The sequence below is a fragment of the Eumetopias jubatus genome, unplaced genomic scaffold, assembly GCF_037043125.1.
Source record: "Eumetopias jubatus isolate StellerSeaLion01/CBP00866 unplaced genomic scaffold, mEumJub1_p1.0 scaffold_6, whole genome shotgun sequence".
Lineage (NCBI taxonomy): Eukaryota > Metazoa > Chordata > Mammalia > Carnivora > Otariidae > Eumetopias > Eumetopias jubatus.
Genome location: NW_028274812.1, coordinates 113,432,476 through 113,455,375, shown reverse-complemented (window position 1 = coordinate 113,455,375; position 22,900 = coordinate 113,432,476). Strand labels below are relative to the sequence as shown.

The 22,900-nt window shown below is 53.9% G+C and overlaps 1 protein-coding gene across 1 annotated transcript in view; it reads left to right on the top strand.

Moving 5' to 3' along the window:
• The first annotated feature begins 1,471 nt into the window (after nucleotides 1-1,471).
• GLP1R (glucagon like peptide 1 receptor) overlaps nucleotides 1,472-22,900 on the top strand; it is a 32,855-nt gene continuing 11,426 nt past the window's right edge. Inside the window, exons 1-6 of the mRNA XM_088024364.1 lie at nucleotides 1,472-1,549; nucleotides 9,363-9,459; nucleotides 10,242-10,349; nucleotides 18,709-18,827; nucleotides 19,195-19,301; nucleotides 22,534-22,687. Of these exons, the coding sequence (XP_087880490.1) occupies nucleotides 1,472-1,549; nucleotides 9,363-9,459; nucleotides 10,242-10,349; nucleotides 18,709-18,827; nucleotides 19,195-19,301; nucleotides 22,534-22,687 (663 nt within the window). The remainder of the gene's footprint in view (nucleotides 1,550-9,362; nucleotides 9,460-10,241; nucleotides 10,350-18,708; nucleotides 18,828-19,194; nucleotides 19,302-22,533; nucleotides 22,688-22,900) is intronic.

The following is a 22,900-nucleotide window of genomic DNA, read 5'->3' as shown; positions in this document are numbered from 1 at the left end:
TTGGGCCATGAGAATGGCAGTTAGAAGACCAGGGGGAACCCTAATGATCAGAGAGCCACTGCTCCAACCCTGGGCTGAACCTCTGGTCTTGTTTTATATGCGAGCCCTTGGTTACACCATTGCTCTTTGGGCTTTTCTGTCAGATGTAACTGAACAAGCGGAAGGTGACTGTAGATCTGCCTTCTGGGCAGGGGAGGGATGACAAGACTCCCAGGGACTGGAGGTAGAGCTTGCTGGAGTGGAGGATCCCTCCGGCTGAAAGGGAGCCCCTGGCTCCTCCTACTGGCTGTCTCCTCCCTCCGCCCCATTCCCATCCGCACCCCGACGACCTTCCCTCAGGCTGCCAGAAGTTTTGTTCTCCCCCTGAGGAGCAGTTACTCTCACAGACTCTCTTTCTTTCCCTTTGGGATGATCTAGACAGGCCCCCCTATGGCGGGTCCAGGACTGCGTGCTGCTGTCACCCCCCCCTTCTCAACAGTGACATCAAAGTTCTTTTGGGGCCGGGGTAATCCCCTCTTCCCATCCTTACTCCTTAAGGGCATCAGGGAAGTAAAAAGTCAATGCATTTTGGCATTCTCTTCCGCAGCCTGGCTGTAAGAAGGGAATCTGAGGGTAGCCCGTGCACCACCCGCCCCTCAACTCCTGCCCGCACTGTGTTTGGGGGTTGGGGGGTGGATCCAAAGGCAGGTAAAATACAGAGTTCCTACAAAGCGGGTGACAGAGACGCAGGAGGCACAGGGAACAGCCATGGGCCCACGTTGGCAAAGGGACACACGGTTCTAAGAGCCTAGTGATTCAGAACAAGGGCCTTGGGGGCTGCAGGAGTTGGGGGGGGAACTCTAGACCCTCCACTCAGGGCTCCATTGAACCATTTGTCCTCGGCTCCCTGCTCCTCCCCCAAACTTAGCTCTCCCGGGGCGGCCTTCCTGACTGAGCTCGGGAATGAGGAGAGGACCTGGGGAAGGCTAACCCCGCTGGGTGTCTCTTTCTAATCCTAGTCACTCTCAGCTCTTGGGGTTACACTCTCCGGGAGGGGTCTGACGGGCAGGGTGACCTTGGACAAGTCCCACGCGCTCGTCCGGCCTCAGTTTCCTCTGGGGTAGCCTGAATAGGTGGGGGGTGGTCTGGCTTTCCTTAGCGAGGGGGAAGCTGGGGGAACCTGGGGGAGGTCGGGGGGGCGGGGGTGGAGGTGGGGGGCGAGGGAGGGCACCGGCGGCGCTGGGTGCTGGTGGCAGGCGCCTGCGTTTCCTCAGCCCGAGCGGTCCTCGCCCAGAGCTCAGCTCCCGGTGCCCCCGGCCCAGGATCGACAGGCGAGAAGGGAGGTTGGGGGGAGGCCTCGGGGCGGCCGGGGCGGAAGACGCGGGACCCCGCCGGCCCCTCCCGCGGGCGGGGCGGCCCAGCGCCGACTCCTCCCCCGGCGCCGCCGGCCGCCGGGGATCAGTCGCCTAGCGCGGTTCCGCAGGTGGCAGCGATGGCCCGCGCCCCCAGCCCGCTCTGCCTGGCGCTGCTGCTGCTCGGGGCGGTGGGCAGGGCCGGCCCCCGCCCCCAGGTGAGACCTGCGGCCCCCGGGGGAAGGGGGGGAGGAGGGGGGCCACGGGCTGCGGGCGCGGGGTCCCGGCAGGGGCGGCCCGGGACTTGAGCGAAACTCCGCGACCGCAGGCGGAGGGAACCGAAGCCCCGGGGGTGAGGGGAGTAGGGACTGGAGAGTTGGGCGCCCTGAGCCGGGGGCTTGGACGGCGACCCGAGGTGGGGGCTCGGACGGCGGCTAGCCGTCCCAGCCCCGCGAGGCGCTCCCTGCCTGGCCGTCCCCGTCCCCGCCCCGCCCCCGCCCAGGCCACCCGCTGCCCCGCGGCCGCCCTGCGCTGACTTCTGCGCCGCATCGCCCCGGACCACTTTGCCAACTCCTGCTCCTCGCAGACTCGTCGTGCCCGCTGCCCTGGCACGGCCCTGGCTCGCTGACCTCACCTCTCCCACGACTCCCCTGAGCGCTCCCTGCGGTGCCTGCCCCCAGCCCACCCTGCTCCCTCGTCAAAGACCCTGAGAAGGCTCCGGGAAGACAGAGAGGGCCAGGGTGTGGACACCAGCTCCAGTCCCCCCTCACTAGCCCCCCAGCACAGCCTTTGACTCATAGCCCCAGGGACCTTGCGGTGGCAGCTTGTTGTCCTTCTTTCTGACCTCCAGGACGGAACCTGAGTGCCCCCCCCCCTCCCAGCCCCTGCGGCAAACACGTAGGAGGCTCCCTGCTCCTCTGGAAGCAGCCAGGTCCCCTCACACACTTGTCTGACCCCCCCCCCCCCCCCCATTTTGACTAACCTGGTTGACAACATATAGCAGAACACATACTGGGACACTCAGAGACACCTTGGTCCCCTGGATGCCACTGGCCAGTGGACCACAGATAGACCCCTGCAGCCCCTCTCTGCTGCTCTCATTGCCCTCCCTGCCTTTCCGGGGTCCAGGCTCCTGGGCTGGGGGCTGTAGCCAGCCTGCCGGTGGAGTGGGGAGTTGTCCAGAGATGTTGTGAGACACTAGAGCAGAGAGGAGGCGCAGGCTTGGCTGGCCTGCCCGGTGTCAAGGGAACTATTTCTTCCTACTGCCTCCTGTTCCTACCCCCAGACCTAAACAACTGACAGCTTTGGGGAGTGGACCTGTACAGGCTTTGGAATTTGTCCCAGCACAGGTGTGGGGGGGCATGATGAGGGGCCATTGCCTTGGTGAAGGCTGACTCCAGCTGGCTGAGAATCCAGATGTGGACAGATGTGACAGCCCATTTTCAGCCCCCCCGCCCCCAAATTCTTTTCCAGACTCATTCCCTCCCTCTCCCTGTCCCCCAGCTCATCTACTGATCCTGGCCACAGGAGACACCCCTGCTTCCCTAGCACCTTCCCCCAATCCCTCACCAGGCCTTGACTTCCCTGGTGTACTTGGCATCTTTCAGGAGCCAGGACTGCAGATGCATTAGCATGACCGCCCCTCTGGTTCACCTTTACTGCCTCGGGGCTGGGACTAGGTGGAGGTGAAAGGCCCAGCGGCCTCCTCCCATCCTGCTCCAGGCCGGGTTTGCAGACCTGGTTTGGATTAAGGGAAGAGGAGAGGTTCTGGAGGCTGCCTGTCTTCTCCCCAAAGTTCCTTTTCCCAGAGGAATGGGGCTTGTTGAACCTGCCCTTACTTCTGATCCCCTCACTGCTCAGCCCTGGGCCTGTGCAAAAGCCGACTATCCTGAAGCCATAACAGGCCTGGGAGGGCCAAGCCGGGCCAGAGGAACTAGGCTCTGAGCGAGAGGGTGCAGCCTTCAGGGGATGCTCTTGGGGGGAGGGGGGCACTGAGCACCCTTGGCCACCACAGAGATATGAGCAAAGGGACTTTGGGGCTTTGAGGTTAGACTGCGGTCCTTGTGACACAACCTCATGCCCGTGTAGAAAACTCTAAAAAATGGGTGAATTTTGCATTCTATTTTCTGTTCATGAGGTCAGCAAGACTAGAGTTACTCCCTCCATGTCATCGATGGGGGACAAAAGCTCAGAAAAGGAGCATTCCTGTGCAAGATGACCCTGTCATTCAGGAACAGAGAGAAAGAGGTGAGGGGCTGGGCTGGTGCCTGATACCCGATTCCCAGAAGGAAGAACAAAAGAGTAAGCTGTCCACCGTCAGGTCTAGCTAGGCTGGAAGCAGCTTCCTCGCAGGCGGGGGATGGCTGAATTGACCTCTAAAGAAGGGGGCCAAGGCCACTCCTTCACTGTTGCTGGAAGGACCACCCCCTCCCCCATTCCTTACCTCCCCAGGAGCCCTGGGAGGGCATTGGTCTATGTATGAGGAGACAGGCAAGCCTCTGACACCCAAAATTAGAACCAGCCAAACCTGGGTTCAAATCTCAGGTCTACTATTAGCTGGTGATCTTGGGTAGGACAGTGACCATCCCAAACCTCAGTGTCCTCATCTGTAACAGGAATCACAAGTTCTACCACAGACGGTTGTGGAGAGGATTGAGACCCTGGAACCCTGAAATGGCAGCTTTAGGCATGTGGGGGAACTAACTGACCCATTTGTCCTCCAGAATCTGGAAGCCTTCTTCAGGGCAGAATAGGGCTTGGAGAGGGGCTGTGGGAGGCCTGAGCCTCCGCATGCTAGTGAAGGGCGGAGGGAGTCCGGGGTGCACAGCGGTCAGCGTGGACTTTGTTCTGAGCTGGGCTCCCTCCCGGACACGGATCCCAGGTGGGGGCCGGGACAGGAGCCGCCAAGAAACCACATCCTGCCCTCCAATTCCTTGCTCTGAGGAAAAACAGGCCCTTCCTTAGCTGCAGCCTGGCCCTAGGCAGATTCCTGTGTGTGTGTGTGTGTGTGTGTGTGTGTGTGTGATAGAGAGACACAGGGATACAGAGATAGAGACAGGTAGAGAGACACAGAAAGAGAGAGACCAGGGGGAGGAGGATGTGGGTTTTATGAGCCCCTGTTTCTCTGTGTGTTTGTGTGTGATCCTGTGTGTGGCGGTCTGTTGGTGTGCAAGTCACTGTGTGTGAAACATCTCAGCATGCAATTGTGTATCCGACGGTGTATATGTGTTTGCAACACCATGTGTGATACTGTGTCTATGGGAAGGTTTCTGTGTGTGTGTGTGTGTGTGTGTGTGAGAGAGAGAGAGAGAGAGAGAGAGAGAGATTTGTGTGTGAATGGGTGTCTGCCAGTATGTGCTAGCATGTAGGTGAGAGAGAGCATGCATATGACAGAATGTGTGTTTCTCTGTGTACATGTGTGTGACGGTGTGAGCTGAGTATATGTCAGTCAAGGAGTGTGTGTGTGTGCGCGTGTCGGGGCAATGTCTCAGCATGAGTGCATACCTGACAGTCTGTGGGGGGGGGGAGTGTCATGTCTCAGTATGTAAGCATGTGCTCAGCGGTGTGTGGGATAATGTGTATGACAGTATATCCATGTGAGGGTCCCCGAGCATACGGCACCGTGCGTCAGTTTTCCTTTCCCTGCCCTCTGCTCACATCTCTGGAGCCCTTCAGAAAAAAATAATGAGGTCAAAGAGCCAGGGGTCTGGCAGCCCGGCCCTTCCTGGGCACAGGGGCCAGGGTGATGGTTTGGGCTCTGGGAGAGGGGCAGAGAGGAAGGAGGCTGGGGGTCTGGGGAGGAGCTGCTGGGGAAAATAGGGGCCGCATCAGTTGGGAGGGCCCAGAGTTGTCTCTGGATCTCTCTTCTTTGGGGCCCTCTCCCATTTTTCCCACCTCGGTGGCCCAGAGAGGCCAAGGTCTTGTTCCTCCTTCCCTCAATCAAAAAGGTTCCCAGAAAAGGAAAGAACTTATGCACACTGAGAAATAAAACTGCAGGAGGAGTTTTTCAGGTTGGCAGCCAGTCTTTGGAGACGGAGCGCCTTCCTGGGGTACTGGAAAGCCCGTCACCTCGAGAGCATCCACTGCATCGGCATCCTTCCCTGTCTGCTCTTCCTTCTAACACTGCCCACCGGTACAGGGCTGGATAATTCTTCAAGATGTTCACCTGCTTTATGTTGCTGGATCTGTACAGTAACTCTTTTTTACAGATGAGGAAACCGAGGCCCCAAAGGATTAAAGTGCATCCTATCAATCCCACATTAACTGCCAGAGCTGGGATTTTAAATCCAGGACTTGTGGCTCTCCGTCCAGTGCTCTCTCCAGCACACCACTCCCTCCTGGCATCCTCTTTCTCACCTCCTGCTTCCTCCTGAAACGCCTGAATCTGAGAGGTGCCCCTCCTTATTATAATCTCCACCTGGGCATCGTCTCTATTTTATCCCCTCATCCCCTTCAGGGAGATCTCACAAACCCTGGCAAGTCCCGATTCTAAAACCTTCCAACCTGCCCTCACCCAGCCCCGTAGCCTCCACCGCTGCCCTCTTCTCTGGGCCAACCCTTCTGTCTCCACCACTGTGACCTTCCCATCACCAGCACTGGCAGCTCCACCTCAGCAGGCTTGGAGCAGGGACTCATGCCATAGGAGGGTGAAATGGGGCTGGGGGCCGGTGGATGGGGCCTGCCCCTCCTCACAGCTCCCTGACCATGGGCATGGAGTCCTGAGCATCCCCATGTGGGTTTGCTGCTGGAAGCTGCCACACACTGAACAGGATGATCGGTCCTTGGCATGAAAATATGTTTGTTTCCTCCTGGGAGTTTGATCCTGGAAGTGAGGGAAGAGTAGCGCCCAGACCCCCAGGAGGCCAGGCTGCCCTGTCCACTCCGTCCTGTGAACAGCAGAAGTCCTGGGAAGGGCTGCACTGGCTGCACATTTTCCATGTGCCAGGGGCCCTTCTAAACATTAACTCACTAAATTCTCACAACAATCCTGGGGGAGGGGATAAATAGAGACTATTATTATTCCCATTTTGCACATGTGTAAGCTGAGGCTAGAAGTTAAAACTCTTACACAAGGTAACAAACTTAATTTGTGGGGGAGTTAGGGTTGGGCCTGGATCTGAGCCCAAAGGCAGGGCGGCTCACCCTGCACTGTGTTACTGCGTTTACCTGAGCACTTGGGCCCTGCTTACTGGTGGTCACCAGCCTTGTCCCAGACCAGAGCCTCATATCTACCCCAGTCCTGGCCAATGCTCTCTCCCCGGCCCAGAAATTCCTCCGGAACACCAGTCCTAAGCCTTCTTTGCTGACAGGAGCATCAGCGTCCCCACCTCTGCATCTTCATCCCTGCTGGGACATCGTGCTGAAATGCCCACCCTCCACTCTTGCTAACCCAGTCTCTCCCCCAGCTCACAGTCTCCAGAGTCCCCCAGGGCTGAGTCTAAACTGAGCCTGGCCCCAACCACCCCAGCGCTTTCACTCCTGCTTTCTCTGTCACGTCCGGCTAATAAGCCCTTGACCCCACCCACCCCCAAGTAGCCTGGGGACTCTTTCAGGCCAGGGCTCTGTCTTTCCTCTTTGTGTTCCCCACCTCCTTCATCCTCACCACCTCCCAAAGCCTGGCACAATATGGCTTCCATAAACACCAGATGGGGGAGAGGCCAGAGGTTCTGGTAGTTTGTGCTGTAGGTACCAGGGTGGGGAGGGGGGCGTGCAGTGAGGAGTTTGTGGAGACCCTGAGCTGGTGTGGGAAGAAGAGAGAGGACGCAGATTGTTAGGAAGCTCTCTATCTCAGGGTAGAAATATTCCCTGCCCTCAGGGAGCCCCAGTCTGAGGAGAGACACAGTCCTGCCCTCAGGGAGGCCCAGTCTGAGGGGGAGACACAGCCCTGCCCTCAGGGAGCCCCAGTCTGAGGGGGAGACACAGCCCTGCCCTCAGGGAGCCCCAGTCTGAGAGGGGGGACACAGTTCTGCCCTCAGGGAACTCCAGTCTGAGCGGGGGGACACAGTCTGAGGGGGAGACACAGCCCTGAGCTCAGGGAACCCCAGTTTGAGGGGAGGGACAGCCATGCCTCAGAGAGCCCCAGTCTGAGCGGGGAGATATAGCCTTACCCTCAGGGAGTCCTAGTTTGAAGATAGTTTTATATTAGAAGCTCTGCTCAGAGCAGTGACAGGGCTGCCTCTGTCTTGAACCTCCCTGGAGTGTTTGTGGCCATGTTGGCCATCATGGTGCTGTCCTTAGCCTTTAACCTCATTCCTATCCACACTCTGAGATTTCCAGTTTCCATCGGCTTCCTTTTACCCATGCCCTGCCCCAGACACACCTGCCCTATTTCCCAGCTGTGACCATGACCTTGCTTCCCTACTGCTTTCCTTCTAGAAAGGGAGATCGAGGAGGATTTCTCTCTAGTCTTTCTTCCCCTTTACCACCAGCTGCTGCACTGGGGACGGGGCTGGGGGTAGAAGGAAACAGGGTGGGGAGTGGGGTTGATCCAACTGGCCCTAGTGAAAATTCTGCTGACCCTTCAGATGTAGCTAAAATCAGGACACTGCCTTCAGTACTGTTGTGTTTTACTCCTTGTTCTTTTATTTGTTTGTTTTTTAAAACAAATCACTTGACCTTTGCCCTCAGAAGAGCTCCTTCAGGTGGCATCACCTGTGGCCTCAGCACCCTAACTCAGAACATGGCTGGGGCTCTACCAAGCTACCAAGCTTGGTCCCCTTCCAGACGCTTCCTATGTGGACAGGGATGAGCACAGGACAACCTGTGTCTTTATGGGAGGTGCCCTATAAACTGTGACTCAGCTTAAACTGGGGCAGGATTACCCAAAACCAGATCCAGCATATGTTTAGGGCACCATCAACAAGTCAAGGGTGCAAGCTTCTAAAAAGAAGCTATTTTGATTTCAGCACCTGTGTATATTTTTGTGATTTCAAAAAGTGAAATTTTGTTTTAAATTATGTATAAGCCCTAAATTTTATACAAGGGGCTCCCTGGTCATTTCAGCATCTGCAGCCTCCAAATGAGGAGTATTTATAATCTTAAGCCTGTTCAAGAAAAAATACAAAGAAAAAAGAAACACCATGCCAAGACATATCTAAAAGAAGTGAATAAAAATGCTCAGACGGGTCATTTCTCATGTGGGTGGGTCTGCTTGGGTCTCTGTGCTAAAAAGCCTGTTGTGTCTACCTTATCTAAAAATTGTGGTTCATATCTCCTTACTCACAGAAAGGGGCCCATCCAGGTCCAAGCCTGATCTCCCTGTTCTGGAACTTTCCTGACCCCAAGTCCTCAGGACTTCTTCATTTGGTAGAAGCTGAGCTGAATATTTGATCTCTCTTGTTACATTAGAAAGGGACAATGGGGGGGGGGGTCCTACTGGCCTCCCAGATAACCATTGCATGTTTCAGGAGAGATGTTAATGATGTAGCATTACCAGGCTCCATAGCATTAAATCCCACCACACCACATGCCCTCCAATACTTCATCATGGTCCTTGTTCTGGGGGACTCAGAGTCCTAGCCTTAGCTCTGCTCCTTGGGGTGCTGTGTGACTTCAACTGAGTCCCTTTCCCACTCTGGGCCTGCATGTCCTCTTCTAGAATGGTTGAAAGTGCAGGAACCTTGCGGGCAGGTTGACTGAGCACTGGGAAAGGAGTCCGTGGCAGTCATGAAGTGTTGGGCCCTCAGGAACTCTGCCTTCTAGGTGAGGTGAGAGGAGACCATGAATGAGACACCCTCCCCTCCCCCTTCACTCACTCCCTTCCCAAAAGCATCATTTCTGTAGACAGTTGCTGGCCACTTATAAATCAAGCCATGCACCTGTCTGTCGGGAGTGATAAAGATGTAAAAACACCCACCTGGAGCCCCCCTGTGGCAGTGACTTGCCCTTCTTCCCTCTCAGACATAGCCAGTGCCTGGGGGGGTTGGGGTTCTAAGGTCCCCTGGAGATGGAGAAACCAAGTGTGTGGGGGCAGGGGGTAAAAGAGAGGTTGGCTGGACCCAAGGGGCTTCCGTTTCTCCCCTCCCCCCACAGGGTGCCCCTGTGTCCCTGTCGGAGACAGTGCAGAAATGGCGAGAATACCGACACCAGTGTCAGCGCTTCCTGACCGAGGCTCCACCCCCAGCCACAGGTGAGGCCAGGTGGGGCCCTCAACCAACCAGTTCCCAGGAGACTTTGAAGCCCCACCTCACTCCCCACCCCGCAAGCCATGGTTGGGTATCGCTTGCCTCTCTGGGATGCCACATCTGCCCTAGGCCTTGGGGAGCCATCTTATTCCTCCTTGAGCCTCTCAGGAGTGGGGACCTGGCCTTTCCATTCTTTGCCTTCCTTCCCACTTCCTGGCCTGTGCAGGGGTGGGGGGTGGGGAGGGAGGGCTGGAGGCCCAACCAACATATTTATAGGAATAATTGTTTCAGAGGTCTTTATGGGGTGTGCTAAAGGGCAGAGACTGGATCCAGATAGGCCTAGGTTCAAATCCTGACCCTGTGATCATGGCGCCGTGACCACAGGGAGGTTATTCCAGCCTCATGAGCTCCGTTTCCCCCTCATCTGAGACGGATACTTTAAGAATAGGCCTATAGGGATTGTTTATTGAGCACTTACATACCATGCACGGGTATCCACGTAACATACAGTTTGTCCCCAAAAGGCCCTGTGCGCTCGGGATCAACCCCATTTTACAGATGAGAAAATAGACATTAAGTAACTTGCTCAAAGTTCTACAGCTGCTAAGGGCCTGAGTCCCCTTGCACGATACCTGCCGGGTGGGAAGAGTGCTTGGCATATGGTAAATGCTCAGCTGAGCTTAGCAGGGCACAGGTTTCGGCCCTGCCAGCCTCCATGGTGGGAGTGGGGGGGAAGTGCCGCTACCAGGCCCGGCGGGGACTCAGAGACTCCTCCTCCCGCGCCCAGGCCTGTTTTGCAATCGGACCTTCGACGAGTACGCCTGCTGGCCAGACGGGCTGCCGGGCTCCTTCGTGAATGTCAGCTGCCCCTGGTACCTGCCCTGGGCTAGCAGTGGTGAGTCCTCTCTCCTTCCCCCTGTGTCCAGGAGGCTGGGGGTGGGGGTAGCATGGGAGCGTGGCTGCCTTTCTGCCCAGACTCAGCCCTCCCTGCCCCAGAAGGTCTTTAGGCCTTCTAATGGGTGTCTGTCTGCGGGTCTTTCCCCGGGAGGGGGCAGTAGGGAGCATCAAGTATAATCTAGGCTAGGGCCTGTGCTGGCGTGGGAGGGGAGGGCTAGAGCGTGGGGTTTGGCTTAAGAGAGACATGTAAGCCCCCTCCATCCAGTGGTCAGGAAAGGAGCCAAGTGGGAACAGCTACTAGGGTTGGGGGGTTACCCAGAGCAATGATGTCTCTGGGTGTGTGTGTGTGTGTGTACGTATGTGGGTGTGTGTGTGTGTGTATGTACGTATGTGGGTGTGTGTGTGTGTGTATGTACGTATGTGGGTGTGTGTGTGTGTGTATGTACGTATGTGGGTGTGTGTGTGTGTGTATGTACGTATGTGGGTGTGTGTGTGTGTATGTACGTATGTGGGTGTGTGTGTATGTACGTATGTGGTGTGTGTGTGTGTGTATGTACGTATGTGGGTGTGTGTGTGTGTGTATGTACGTATGTGGGTGTGTGTGTGTGTATGTACGTATGTGGGTGTGTGTGTGTATGTACGTATGTGGGTGTGTGTGTGTGTATGTACGTATGTGGGTGTGTGTGTGTGTGTATGTACGTATGTGGGTGTGTGTGTGTATGTACGTATGTGGGTGTGTGTGTGTGTATGTACGTATGTGGGTGTGTGTGTGTGTGTATGTACGTATGTGGGTGTGTGTGTGTGTATGTACGTATGTGGGTGTGTGTGTGTGTACGTATGTGGGTGTGTGTGTGTGTGTACGTATGTGGGTGTGTGTGTGTGTGTACGTATGTGTGTGTGTGTGTGTGTGTACGTATGTGGGTGTGTGTGTGTATGTACGTATGTGTGTGTGTGTGTGTATGTACGTATGTGTGTGTGTGTGTGTGTGTATGTACGTATGTGTGTGTGTGTGTGTATGTACGTATGTGGGGGTGTGTGTGTGTGTATGTACGTATGTGGGGGTGTGTGTGTGTGTATGTATGTGTGTGTGTTTGTAGGTGCCCCCTCCCTCGTCATGGTACCCAGCCGCCTCCTGACCCCTCAGAGGTTCACTGCTCAGATGAATACAGATGGGATGAGAGATCAGGACATTGGTGGGGTTGTCTCTCCCCAGTGGGCTTGCCTCCTTAGCTCACTCCTGCCTGCAAGGGACACCCTGCACTGGGAAAGGTATGTCGTTGGAATGCAGGGACCTAAGGAGGCTGCAGGCGGGGCTCTGACTGGAGGGGTAGTCAGTATACCCCCACTGCTACCCAACTGTCCCGGACACCAGAGAGTTTAACACAAGACAAGCATCCTTGCCTCAAGGAGCTCATAGTCTCAGTAAAGGAGAAAAGACACCCTCATAATAATAATAATAATAATAATAATAATAGCTAATATTTATTGACTACCTACTATGTGCCAAGTCTTACCCTAAAAGCAGGGTATTCATTTACTCTTTACAACTACCCCATGGTTATGCTTGTTGTACAGATGAGGCAATTGAGGCCCCAAAAAGCATAAACCACGTGCTTCAGATGATGTGGTGAATGGTAGAGTCAGGATTTGAACCCAGACTATGCTTTTAACCCCTGTGCCTTGAAGGGGCCTTCAAGCAGAAGCTGGCCCAGAAGCAAGTGTGAGAATGAGGTCACAATGTGGGAAACCAGCAGTCTTCCTGGAAGATGTGGCCCTTTAGTGGAACATCAGGGCCCCTGGCAAGGTCTGACGTGGACTTCCCCTCAAAACAAAGGACTGAGGTCAGATGAAGCTCAAGCAGGGGTGCTAAGGAGGCTCTTTCCTTCCCAGTCTTCCCAGTATACCCACCTCCCCCCAAGGTGCTCAAGGGAGAGCCTGGGCTTGGAGAGAGGCACCCACCTAGTAAGATGCAGAGCAGATCAGTGGCCCCTCCCACAGCACTTCTCTGGCCTGTTGTAAGCACTTTACATCCCTACACTCACTTACTCCTCACAATAATCCCATGAGCAAGGACTCTGATTATGCTCTCGTTTTACAGAGGGGCAAACTGAGGCACAGAGATGCCAAGTGCCTTTTCCAAGCTCACAAGCTACAGAGTAGGAGACCCAGGAATCCATTCCAGAGTCTGGTTCGGAGTGTGTGAAATTGCTGCATGAGCCTCCCTTGAGTGTACATGCACGCACATGGGTGTGCATATGTGTATGTTCCTGTGTTGTGTGGCTCTGCGCATGAAGACTGGGGAGTGGCCTGGGTCTGCTGGCTGGGCACGCTCCAGGGGAGGGCAGGGAGCTGCCTGCTCTCTCCCTACAAATGAAAAAGTTGAGTCCCACAATCTAATGGTTCTGCTTGCCGGTGCTCTGAGCAGCTTTGCGAGCCTCAGCAGATGCCCGGGCCTCTTTGTGCCTCCGCTCGCTCACCTGGGCGACGGCATAAAGCCAGGTGATAAGGGTATTAGGAGGATTGCAGGTTCTTGAAAAACAGTTGCTGTTGATTTTTTCCAGCCACCCTACTTATCTGCCCCACCTCCCCAAATCCACAGGCTTTCCCTGCCTCCCAGAGTTTTGGGACTGGCTGCTTGGCCAGCCTGGGCTGGGCCTCTAGACCCCAGGGAGCCAGGCCCCGGACAGGGCCCATCACTCAGCACTAAGCTGCCCCCAGCTCTGCCTGCCCCTTGTGGCTCCATCCATCACCTTTAATTTTATTTGAGCAGGAAATAGGTCCTGGTGGTGCCCGTTTATGAGTGAACACAGTTTTATTGCTTTCTCCATGAAGATACTGGCCAATGCACAGGCCCCCTGCCGGGCTCCACTCTCCCCCCACCCCGACTCACCGAGCTAATTCACTCTCCCTTCTGACACTCAGGATCACCGACTCTGCCTTTCTCTCTCCTCTCCCTGAGTTAGGGCCCAGCAGAGCCACCCACCGTGGGCTCCCACAGCATAATTGCTGTCTCTTGCTTGTCCTGCTGGCCCCCTTGGCAGCGGCTGGCCCCAGGGGCTTCCCTGACCCCCACCAGGGCATGTGGAAGCAGGAAGGGGGCAGTGCTGGAGCTTTCTTGGGCTGATGAGGAGAATGGCCTATGGAGAAACTTCACAGTCTGAGTTAGGGATGGGGCAAAGGAACAGGGTGTCATAGACAGGGTCCTGGCGGGAAACACACCCAGCTGGGAATCTGAAGAGAATTTAATGGAGGGGCCACTTACCGAGACGGGGCAGGGTTAAGGGGCCACTAAGGTGTGTAAAACAACCAAGGACTGTAAAAGGGGGAGGCTTTAGCATTCCTAGACCTGAGTAGAGCAGGCATGGCGCTCTGGGGCCTCCATGACAGCTGGAGGTCATGGTGATGGAGAGGCCACCCAGCAGGGCTGTGGCCACAGAGGGGCCCTCCTGCCTTTTACTTGCTCCTCCCACTGGCCAAACCCCTAGAGGGCAGGGAGCCCAAGTGATGCTGTCCACAGGGTTCAGTCTTCCGGGGTGCAGGGCAAGGCAGAGGAAGGTGTGACCAGAGAAAGAATTAAATTTAAAACAATGACCAGACACTCGGGTTAGGTCTGTGTCAGGAGATAGGGGTGCCAATGAGACCTCAGGAGTGTGCTTGTGTGTGCGTTGAGGAGAAGGGGGTGACCCCTCACCATGGGGCTGAAGAGGTCAGCTCAGCGGCCCAGGAAGTGGTGCTGAGGGAGGTCAGAGCCCCCTCTTTTGCCTGGGGTGTGGCATCAGGAAGGCTTCCAGAGAGAGGGGACATCAGCACCAGGTCTGAAAGAATAGGGAGATGGAGAAGTGGGGGGAGAGGGCCTCCACGAAGGGAGGACAGCTGGGCATCCCCTGGAGATGGGGCCGGGCCTCGGGCCTCAGAGCCTCACGACATCCCAGGGATGGGACACCAGCCAAACCCTTGACTTCTGAGCCCTCTAATTCAGAATTTGGGATCCCAGAGGGCAGAAGCAGATGAGTCAAGGAAGGAACGTATTCAAAGGAGATGCTTGGCGTTAAGAAGACTTTGTGAACCAGAAGGCTTGAGTGGCTGCTGAGAGCCCATTGCCGCCTGAGGGCCATCCAGCAGCCTCGTTTACCCACAAACAGCTGATCTGCTCATTACAAATCATTCCAGTCTCATTAGCTGCACCTCCTCCTGATCTGTACCTGTTTGTTAGTTTAGTTCTCATTATAGGAAAGTCATAAAATGCTTTTAAAATGGCCTATAACTCACAATTCTCAGAAACTGACAGGTGCCTCCCTTGAGTCTTGTCAAGCCCAGGAGCTTTCTGGGTAGGCTGGCAGGCCGGCATTGCCCCAGGGAGACCAGGGCGGAGTTTGGCCCCGGAGGAGTTGTGGCTGAGGTGGTGCCCTGCTCCAGCCCCAACCTCACTGAAAGAGTGCCTTCTGGAGAAATTGGGATGGGGGGCAGCAGGGCTTTCAATGTGACCGTGTCTTGAAGGCCTCCTATGCACCAGGCACTTCCCATGCTTTACCTCCTAATCCTCACACCACAGACCTGGGACGCCATTATGGTTCCCATTTTACAGATGAGGAAACTGAGACCCAGCAAGGTCTTCCCGAGGTCCCATGGCTGGTGGAGGGCAGAACCAGGATTTGAACTTGGGTCTGGGTAGTTCAGAACCTGAGCCCTCGTCCTGCGCCATGATTGACGCACTACCCCTGCCCCCCACCCCAAGCTGATGCCTTCAGTTCCAGCCCTGCCTTTGACCCTCATTCCACCACGGCGGGGAGGGCCTGGGACGCCCCTCCGCAAATCTTAGCTTCCCGGTCTTTCAGCTGGGGCCCAGTAGGCCTTGCTAGCCCCGCTGCTGTTGCCAGGGTGCAGGAGCTAATGGATTCATGAGCAGCTCTCCACAGCCCTGAGAGCCTGCATCCACGTGGAAGGGCGGCTGTTAGCTTGATTACAGACGCCGCTGCAGTTTCCGGGAGGGGAAGTGTTTAATTGGGGGTTTTATTTCCAGCACCAGGGTCTGACTTAATGAAATATCCCCGGGCCTCCTGGCATGCGGCCGGTGGCCTCCTGGTGTTGACAAAACCAGAGCCAAGCCCCTGGCTGTGATTTACCAGTGGTTCCTGGGCCAGATAAAGCTGAGCTGATAAGCAGGGCTGGGCCCGGACCCACCCCGCCTCTAGCCAAGATGGGCATCTGGGGATCATAGGCCTGGCCAAGAATGAGCCCTGGCTTTTAATACTGGCCGCTAATGAAGGATAATTGACAGACACACTCTCATGGGCTCCCTGAGCTTCTCAGGGATGCAGTGATCCCTTGACATGGTGCCAGTAACACATCTGGGCATGTACCCCTCCCCATCTTCCCAGCTGGCCCTGCACAGAGGGCCCAAGAATGGCCCCTATGGGATCACGCTGCCAGGGATCCACACTGACCAGAGGGTCAGCTGGGAGGACGCTGGAAGTGTTAGCAAACCCAAGCCCAGAAGAAGGGCAGAGAAATGGCACACGGCCACTGTTGACTGTTAGCAGTGAGTTTGGCTGCTAACTTTTGACCTCTGAAGGCAAAGAGCTGGGGGTCCGGACCCTGACTCTGCTACTTCCTGGCTGGATGAACTTGGGCAAGTCACCTGGCCATTCAGAGGCTCAGTTTCTTCATCCATAAAATGGGATTAACTGTGCCTTCCTTGTAATGTGGTTGTGATGTTCAAAGGTGTCAGGCATGCAGCAGGTGTTAAGAAACTGATATTGTCAGTGTGTAGCTTGCAGAGAGGCTGTATAAGGGGCATGTGGGGGAGGGAATAGCAATTGTGGGTGCACCTGTGTTAGCTGTGATATTATTAGGGTATTATCAGGGTCACCCTGCTGTGGGCTAAGGCCTAGATAAATGGGCAGTTAGGTGATTTGTGCCCCAGTGCCATGTCCTCTCCCTTCCCCTGGACCCTCTGCCTCCTCTCTCTGCCCTTGCTGTCATCAGAATGGGCTGTCAGTGAGGGCTCTGACATCAGTCTCACTCCCTATGGGATCAGCTCAGATCCCCATCACTGCTCTGAGGTTATCCCGCCACTGAAGACTGGCTTGGCCTCATTTCAGAAGATTCAGCCCCTGGTGAAGAATTCCAGGCATCCATGCAGCAGATGAGAATGGCAATGGGGGCCTGAGAGGAGCCCTTCCAGTTGCCTCCCCTTCTCTGCCTTTGTCTTGGCCTGATTTTGTTCAGAAACAAACTTGAGGGGCATTGGGACTCGGCTCTTCTCACTGCCGGAAGTCCCGCCATTTGATTTTCAGGTTTTTGTTTCTCTTCCAGGTAAAGTCTCTTAGAATGCAGGTTTTTCTAGAAGCAATGATGCTGCAAGGTGATTTACCCTACCATATTTCCAGATACCTCTTTCTCTTGAAGAGGGCCTTGGTTCAGGTCTTGTTTATGAAAGAGTGGGAGAAAGGAGAAGAGTGAACAGGGAGGATGCACTGGGTGACTGGGGGTCGGTGATAAGGAAGGACGAGGGTCTGACTGACAGGCCCTGCAGGTGTCTGACACATACCCACAGTGGGCAGACCGGTGGTTTGTGAACTGTAAGACAGACCCCCGGTCTAGATGGCTGCGTGCCTGCTGGGCCCTTTCGGGGGTTGCCGGGCTCCCGTCATGCTCCCATCATGCTCCCGTCATGCACACATGCGAATGAGTCTCTTCCCACACACAGTTCTTACTGCTACCCCTCCACCTGGAAACTTCTGACTAGGGCCTCCGACGCTTCTCCATTCTCTCTCCCTCCCTCCCTCCCTCCCACTGCACCTTCATCCCAGAGCTGGTCCTTAAAATCTTCTAGTCCTTTAGAATTTTTAAATCTTTTAAATTTCATCCTGGCTCATTTCCCTATTTGATCTCCCTGGGCTAACCTAACCCTGTTTTGACCCTGGTTTCCTGGTCCTGGGGTCAGACTTACATTCTCCTCCAGAGAGGTAATGAGGCATTTCCTCCCAGACACAAGTAAGCCCCTCATTCCCTCTCATGACCTCACAGTGAACCGGGGGCCCCAGGCCACCCACCTCCCTGGGTAGGGGGATAGTGGGGCAAGGCAGACTTGATGTAAATGGGCATAGAGAACATCCTACCCCCAGCTCTGTTAGGCCTGTGTTTGAGCTCTCTTAGTTTGCATTTATGTTATTACTTTCTGAGCACTGTTTTTTCTGTGAGAATCTTCATTCCCTGAAGCCTGGAACTGTGCTTCCTCCTTCAGACTGGGAGCTCTCTGAGGACAGGGGCTGGATCTCTCCCTCCCCTCAGACCAGGAGGTCTCCAACGGCAGTCTGTATCCCCAACATCCCCATGGAAGGGAGGAGCTGGGTCTTCCCCCTTTGAATGGAGGGTCTCCAAGGGCTGTGCCTCTATCATCAACATTGTATTCTCTTTAGATCAGGCCATCTTTGAGGATAAGACTATGTCATTTCCATCAGATTAGGACTTCCTAAAGGCAGGGCTGTGTCTCCCCTCAGACTGGGGCTCCCTAAGGCAGGACTGTGTCTCCCTCTCAGACTGGGGCTCCCTGAGGGCAGGGCTGTGTCTCCCCTCAGACTGGGGCTCCCTAAGGCAGGACTGTGTCTCCCCCTCAGACTGGGGCTCCCTGAGGCAGGGCTGTGTCTCCCCTCAGACTGGGGCTCCCTGAGGGCAGGGCTGTGTCTCCTCCTCAGACTGGGGCTCCCTGAGGCAGGGCTGTGTCTCCCCCTCAGACTGGGGCTCCCTGAGGGCAGGGCTGTGTCTCCCCCTCAGACTGGGGCTCCCTGAGGGCAGGGCTGTGTCTCCCCCTCAGACTGGGCTCCCTGAGGGCAGGGCTGTGTCTCTTCCTTCCTCTCAGGAGCTCTGTACCCACCTGTTCCAGGGTCTGTCCTGTCTGTGGAGTGTTGGAGGGAGGCAGGGCCTGAGTCCTGAAAATCAGAAGTCACAGTGGGTGTCTGTGGAGTTGTCAGGTGGTGAGCGCCAGACCTTGTCAGCAGTGTGATTTGAGGCTAGAAGCAGGCCATGGAAATGGGCTAGAGTTGTCTCATCTCAAAAACATGGCTTCATCAGACTGCATCCCAGGGTGGCCAAGAGGAAAGGCTGAAGGTGGGGCTGGGTGGCCCTTAGTGACTGCCTTTCTTGTCCTGGGCCACATGGGCACATGGCAAGAGAGGAGGGCCTGAGTGTGTGAGTGTGTGTGTGAGTGTGTGTGTATGTGTGTGTGTGTGTGTGTAAGAGGTGTTGCTAACTCCTGAAGGTCAGCCCTGGGGGAGCAGGAGTGGCCCCCAGGATGGGGAGGAATGAGGGGCCTGTGGCGTCGGGCCAAGGCGCAGCCCCTGCGTCTCTCCGCCCAGTGCTGCAGGGCCGTGTGTATCGATTCTGCACAGCTGAGGGCCTGTGGCTGCGCCAGGAGAACTCCAGCTCACCCTGGAGGAACCTGTCAGAGTGCGAGGAGTCCAAGCGAGGGGAGAGAGTGAGTTGAAGATGGGGCTCTGAGGCAGCAAGGGGTAGCAGGGTCCCGGCATCAGTGGAGCAGGGACCCTGGGCATCTGGTGGGCTGGTCTGCGGCCATCTGGTCTATGCCCCTGCCTCTGGGAGCTCTGCACACCATGCTTGCTGGGCAGAGGTGATGTGTGTTTGCCCCACTGGCCTCCCGACAAGGCCCTAGACATCCAAGGACCATGGCCATAGGTTATTTTCCTTCTTAGTTCTGGGGTCCCCGGTGCAGCCTGACTCGGGGCTCCGCCTCTGTCCCTGTCCCCTGGGAAAGGGGAAGGAAGGATGTGGGAGAGGAGGGCGTGGGCTGCCTCATGTGCACGGTATCCCTCATGTGCACACAGCACTCCCCAGAGGAACAGCTCCTGTCCTTTTCCATCATCTACACGGTGGGCTACACACTATCCTTCTCCGCTCTGGTCATCGCCTCGGCCATCCTCCTGAGCTTCAGGTAAGAAGTGGGGGTCCTGGAGGGGCTGCTTCATCCCAGCTCCCCGCTCTGTCCCCAGTAGATGAGGGAGCACCAAACTAGAGTGACAGTGCTGCAGGTTCTTCTCTTAAGAGATCTTTGGAGAGGCTGTTCCCTCCCCACATACAAGGCTGAAAACACAGGATAAGACACTGTATACTTGGTCTAATCTCTACTCTGTAAAAGCATGCCAAGAATACTGCAGAAAAGAAAGACAAATACCACACATGAAATACACAAGGCACACATCCCCAAACCGTAGTAGTGGGTGTAGGATTAGGGGACGTCCTCTCTAGCGAGCATGCGAAGCTTAAGCAGGAATTTCTTATGATTTTAGATAAGATCTCAAGGATTTAAAGATTCTGCCCACTTTGGAGCTTATCAGCGCCATGGAAAAGGTCTTCCTACGTCTAATCTCGAGACATTCCTTCCAGAGGCCCATGTTCTTTCCACTCCCTCTGCACTTGGTGGGGGTGGATGTGGGGAGGGGGCGTGGGAGGGACAGCTGGGTTCAAGGTCGGGAGGGATTCTGAGTGCAGGGACCTCAGGCTATCAGCCAGCAAAACAGGACAGGCTTCATTCCTCCTGCTGCCCCCATGGCACCTGGCACAGTGAGTGCTGGGCACACAGTCAGTGCTTAATAAATGCATTCACTCAGTGAATATTCCCCCCTTGTATTATGAAGTATTTCAGAGATCTGAAAATACAGTGGCTGATACTGAGCACTCATGCACTCAATACCCAGCACAGTCACGCTGCCCTGGGGGGCCCTCCCTGCCACTGCCCGCCACCCCCAACCAGAGGGAACCCCCAAAGGGGCTACTTATAATCTCCATGCATCTCTATACTTTGCCACATTTGTAGTATCTATAAAAATATGTAGCTGCAGGTCTTGCATATTTTTAATGGCATGTTATACATCTCCTTTCGCAATGTTATTTTTGGCGTGGCATGTTTTTGTGAGATTCATTTATGTTGATACAGGTAGTTCTGTTTCATTTATTTTAACTGTCACTCCGTTGTATAACATGTTACAATTTATTTGTTGTCACTTCAATGGGTACTTGAGGTTTCCCTTTTTTTTTCCTTCTCTGAATTACAAACCTGGCTACAAGAAACATTCTTACTTATGACCCCTTGTGCATTTCTCCAGGGGCACATACCTCTGAGTATAATTGCCTGCTCTGAACACCATGTGCTTTTGTTAATTTATTAGGTGGAGTTGCTCTCCAAAGTGGTCATACCAGTTTGCCCTCTTACCAGTAATAGATGAGAATTCCCTTTGCTTAACATCCTCACCAATATTTACTATTTTCACCTAATTGTTGCTAATCTGAAGTGTGTGAAGTATCTTTAATTTGCATAGCCCAGATTCCTAGAGAGATTAAGCATTTGTGTATGTTTCATTTTGTGAATCACTTATTCCCATCCTTTGCTTACTTTTTAATTGGTTCATTTGGCTTCTTCTTTATTATTTTGGCCTTTGATTACATATTCTTGGTCCTAATCCAGGGTATATCCTCTCTTAATCTGTGATTTATTTTTTCACTCACTTAATGGTGTCTTTTATACATGGAAGTCCTTAATTTTAATGAAAGGGAACATATCAGTGTATTCATTTTTACTGATAAAATTTATCAGTAAATGTTATTAATTGATAAAGATAGATTTTGCCAATTGATTAAAAAGAACTATCAATTTTTTCCCCAAAGACCAAATTCCTTTATGGTCTTGTTTAAGAAATCTTTATTTATGCTGGGGTCATAAGTTTTGCGCATTCATTCTGGTTCTTTAATCCACCTGAAATTTATTATTGTCAATGGTGAAATTAAGAGATTTAATTTTATTGTTTCCATATATACGTCGAGTTAATTGCTTCAGTACCATTTATGATAGCTCATCCTCTCCCCCTTAGGTTTAGGGTGCTTAATCTGCCATGCAGCAAGAGTTGTCTTTGCCTGGGTTGGTTTCTGTCATCTGTATTCCTGCCCACTGGTCTATTTATCTGTCCAATTGTCAATACCAAGGGGCCTTACCTACTGTAAATTCATTGACAATCTCGGTTCTCTTATAGTAAAGGCCCTTACTTTGTGGTTCTTTAGGAGTGTCTGGAGTGTTCTTAGCCCTTGGTTCTTTACATGTTTTGAGAGTTCCAGGAAAACAAAAAACCAACCCTGTTGGAATTTTTAGTATAGCTATATTGAATTTATCAATTACAGTGGCAAGAATTGCCACTTTCAAAATAGTGAGTCTTTCTATCCATGAATGTGGGGTTTTGTCTTCTCTAGCAATTTTAAGCAAGTTTTATTATATTCTCTGTAGAGATCTTGCCCATCTTCTGTTATACTTTTTTCCATGTAGTCAATTAAAAAAATTATAAGTGAATTTTTAGAATTTACTTTTTAATTATTGCTGCTGTATATAAGCACACATCAGTAATATTGCTAGATGAACTCTCCTATCAATTCTAATAATTTGTGTGTAGATTATCTTGGATTCTCTATGAAGATACTCTCGCCTCTATGAATAATGACAATTTTGTTCCTTTATGTCCATTTCTTATTCATTTTTTCCCTTGCACTCTTCCAGCGGCCAGGATCTGTACTACGATGTTGAATAGGTAAATAGCTTTGTAAGGCTAGGCAATCCTTATTTTCCTGATTTTGAAGGCAATGCTTATAAAATTTCTCAGTTAAGAATGATGTTTGCTCCCGGTGTGGGTAGATAGCCCTTATCAGAAATGCCCTTGTATTTGCAGTTGGCTATGCGTTTTTACCTGAAAGGATATTGAAATTGTGTCTAATATTTTCTGAATTCCTACCATGTGCTTCATGCTTGTCTGCCTCTGTAAGGCAACCTCAAGGCATGTGAGAGGTAGGTCCTTCCCTCAGGAAGTAAAGCTAAGTCTCCACTGGGGAAAGTGGTCCTCATACAGGAATCACTTAGCTTACACATGACTCTGCAGAAAAGCCGATGCCGTAGAGGGAAGGATAGTGTGGATGGACGGTGTCCGTGACCACACACCTGAAAGGACTTACATACTGGACCCAGGGAATTTGGGGGGTTGTGAGGAAGAAGGGCATTTTCAGAGGAAGAAAAGACACAGTCCCAGAGGCAGAAACATGCCTGAGGGGTCCATCAGCTTGAGAACTGAGGCTTGTGGAGCAGACCCGTTGACCATCTTGCCAGAAAGGAGTCCTGCTTTCTCCCACAGACACCTGTACTGTACCCGGAACTACATCCACCTGAACCTGTTCGCATCCTTCATCCTGCGAGCATTGTCCATCTTCATCAGGGATGCGGTCCTCAAGTGGATGTACAGCACGGCCCCCCAGCAGCACCAGTGGGATGGGCTCCTCTCCTACCAGGTGTGTGACGTGTTCAGGAAGGGGCCTGGAGAGGGATGCATAGTCAGTGAAGGCCAGCCTCTCCCCACCCACCAAGGCCTGGCACAAAGAAAAGGCAAGAGCTGCTCCGCCTGGTCCTCAGGGAGCCCCCAGTCCGATGGGAGAGGCAGTCCACCCTGGGGAGCCCCCAGGCTAAGGAGGTGGACGCTCTCCCTGCCCCTAAGGAGTGGACTT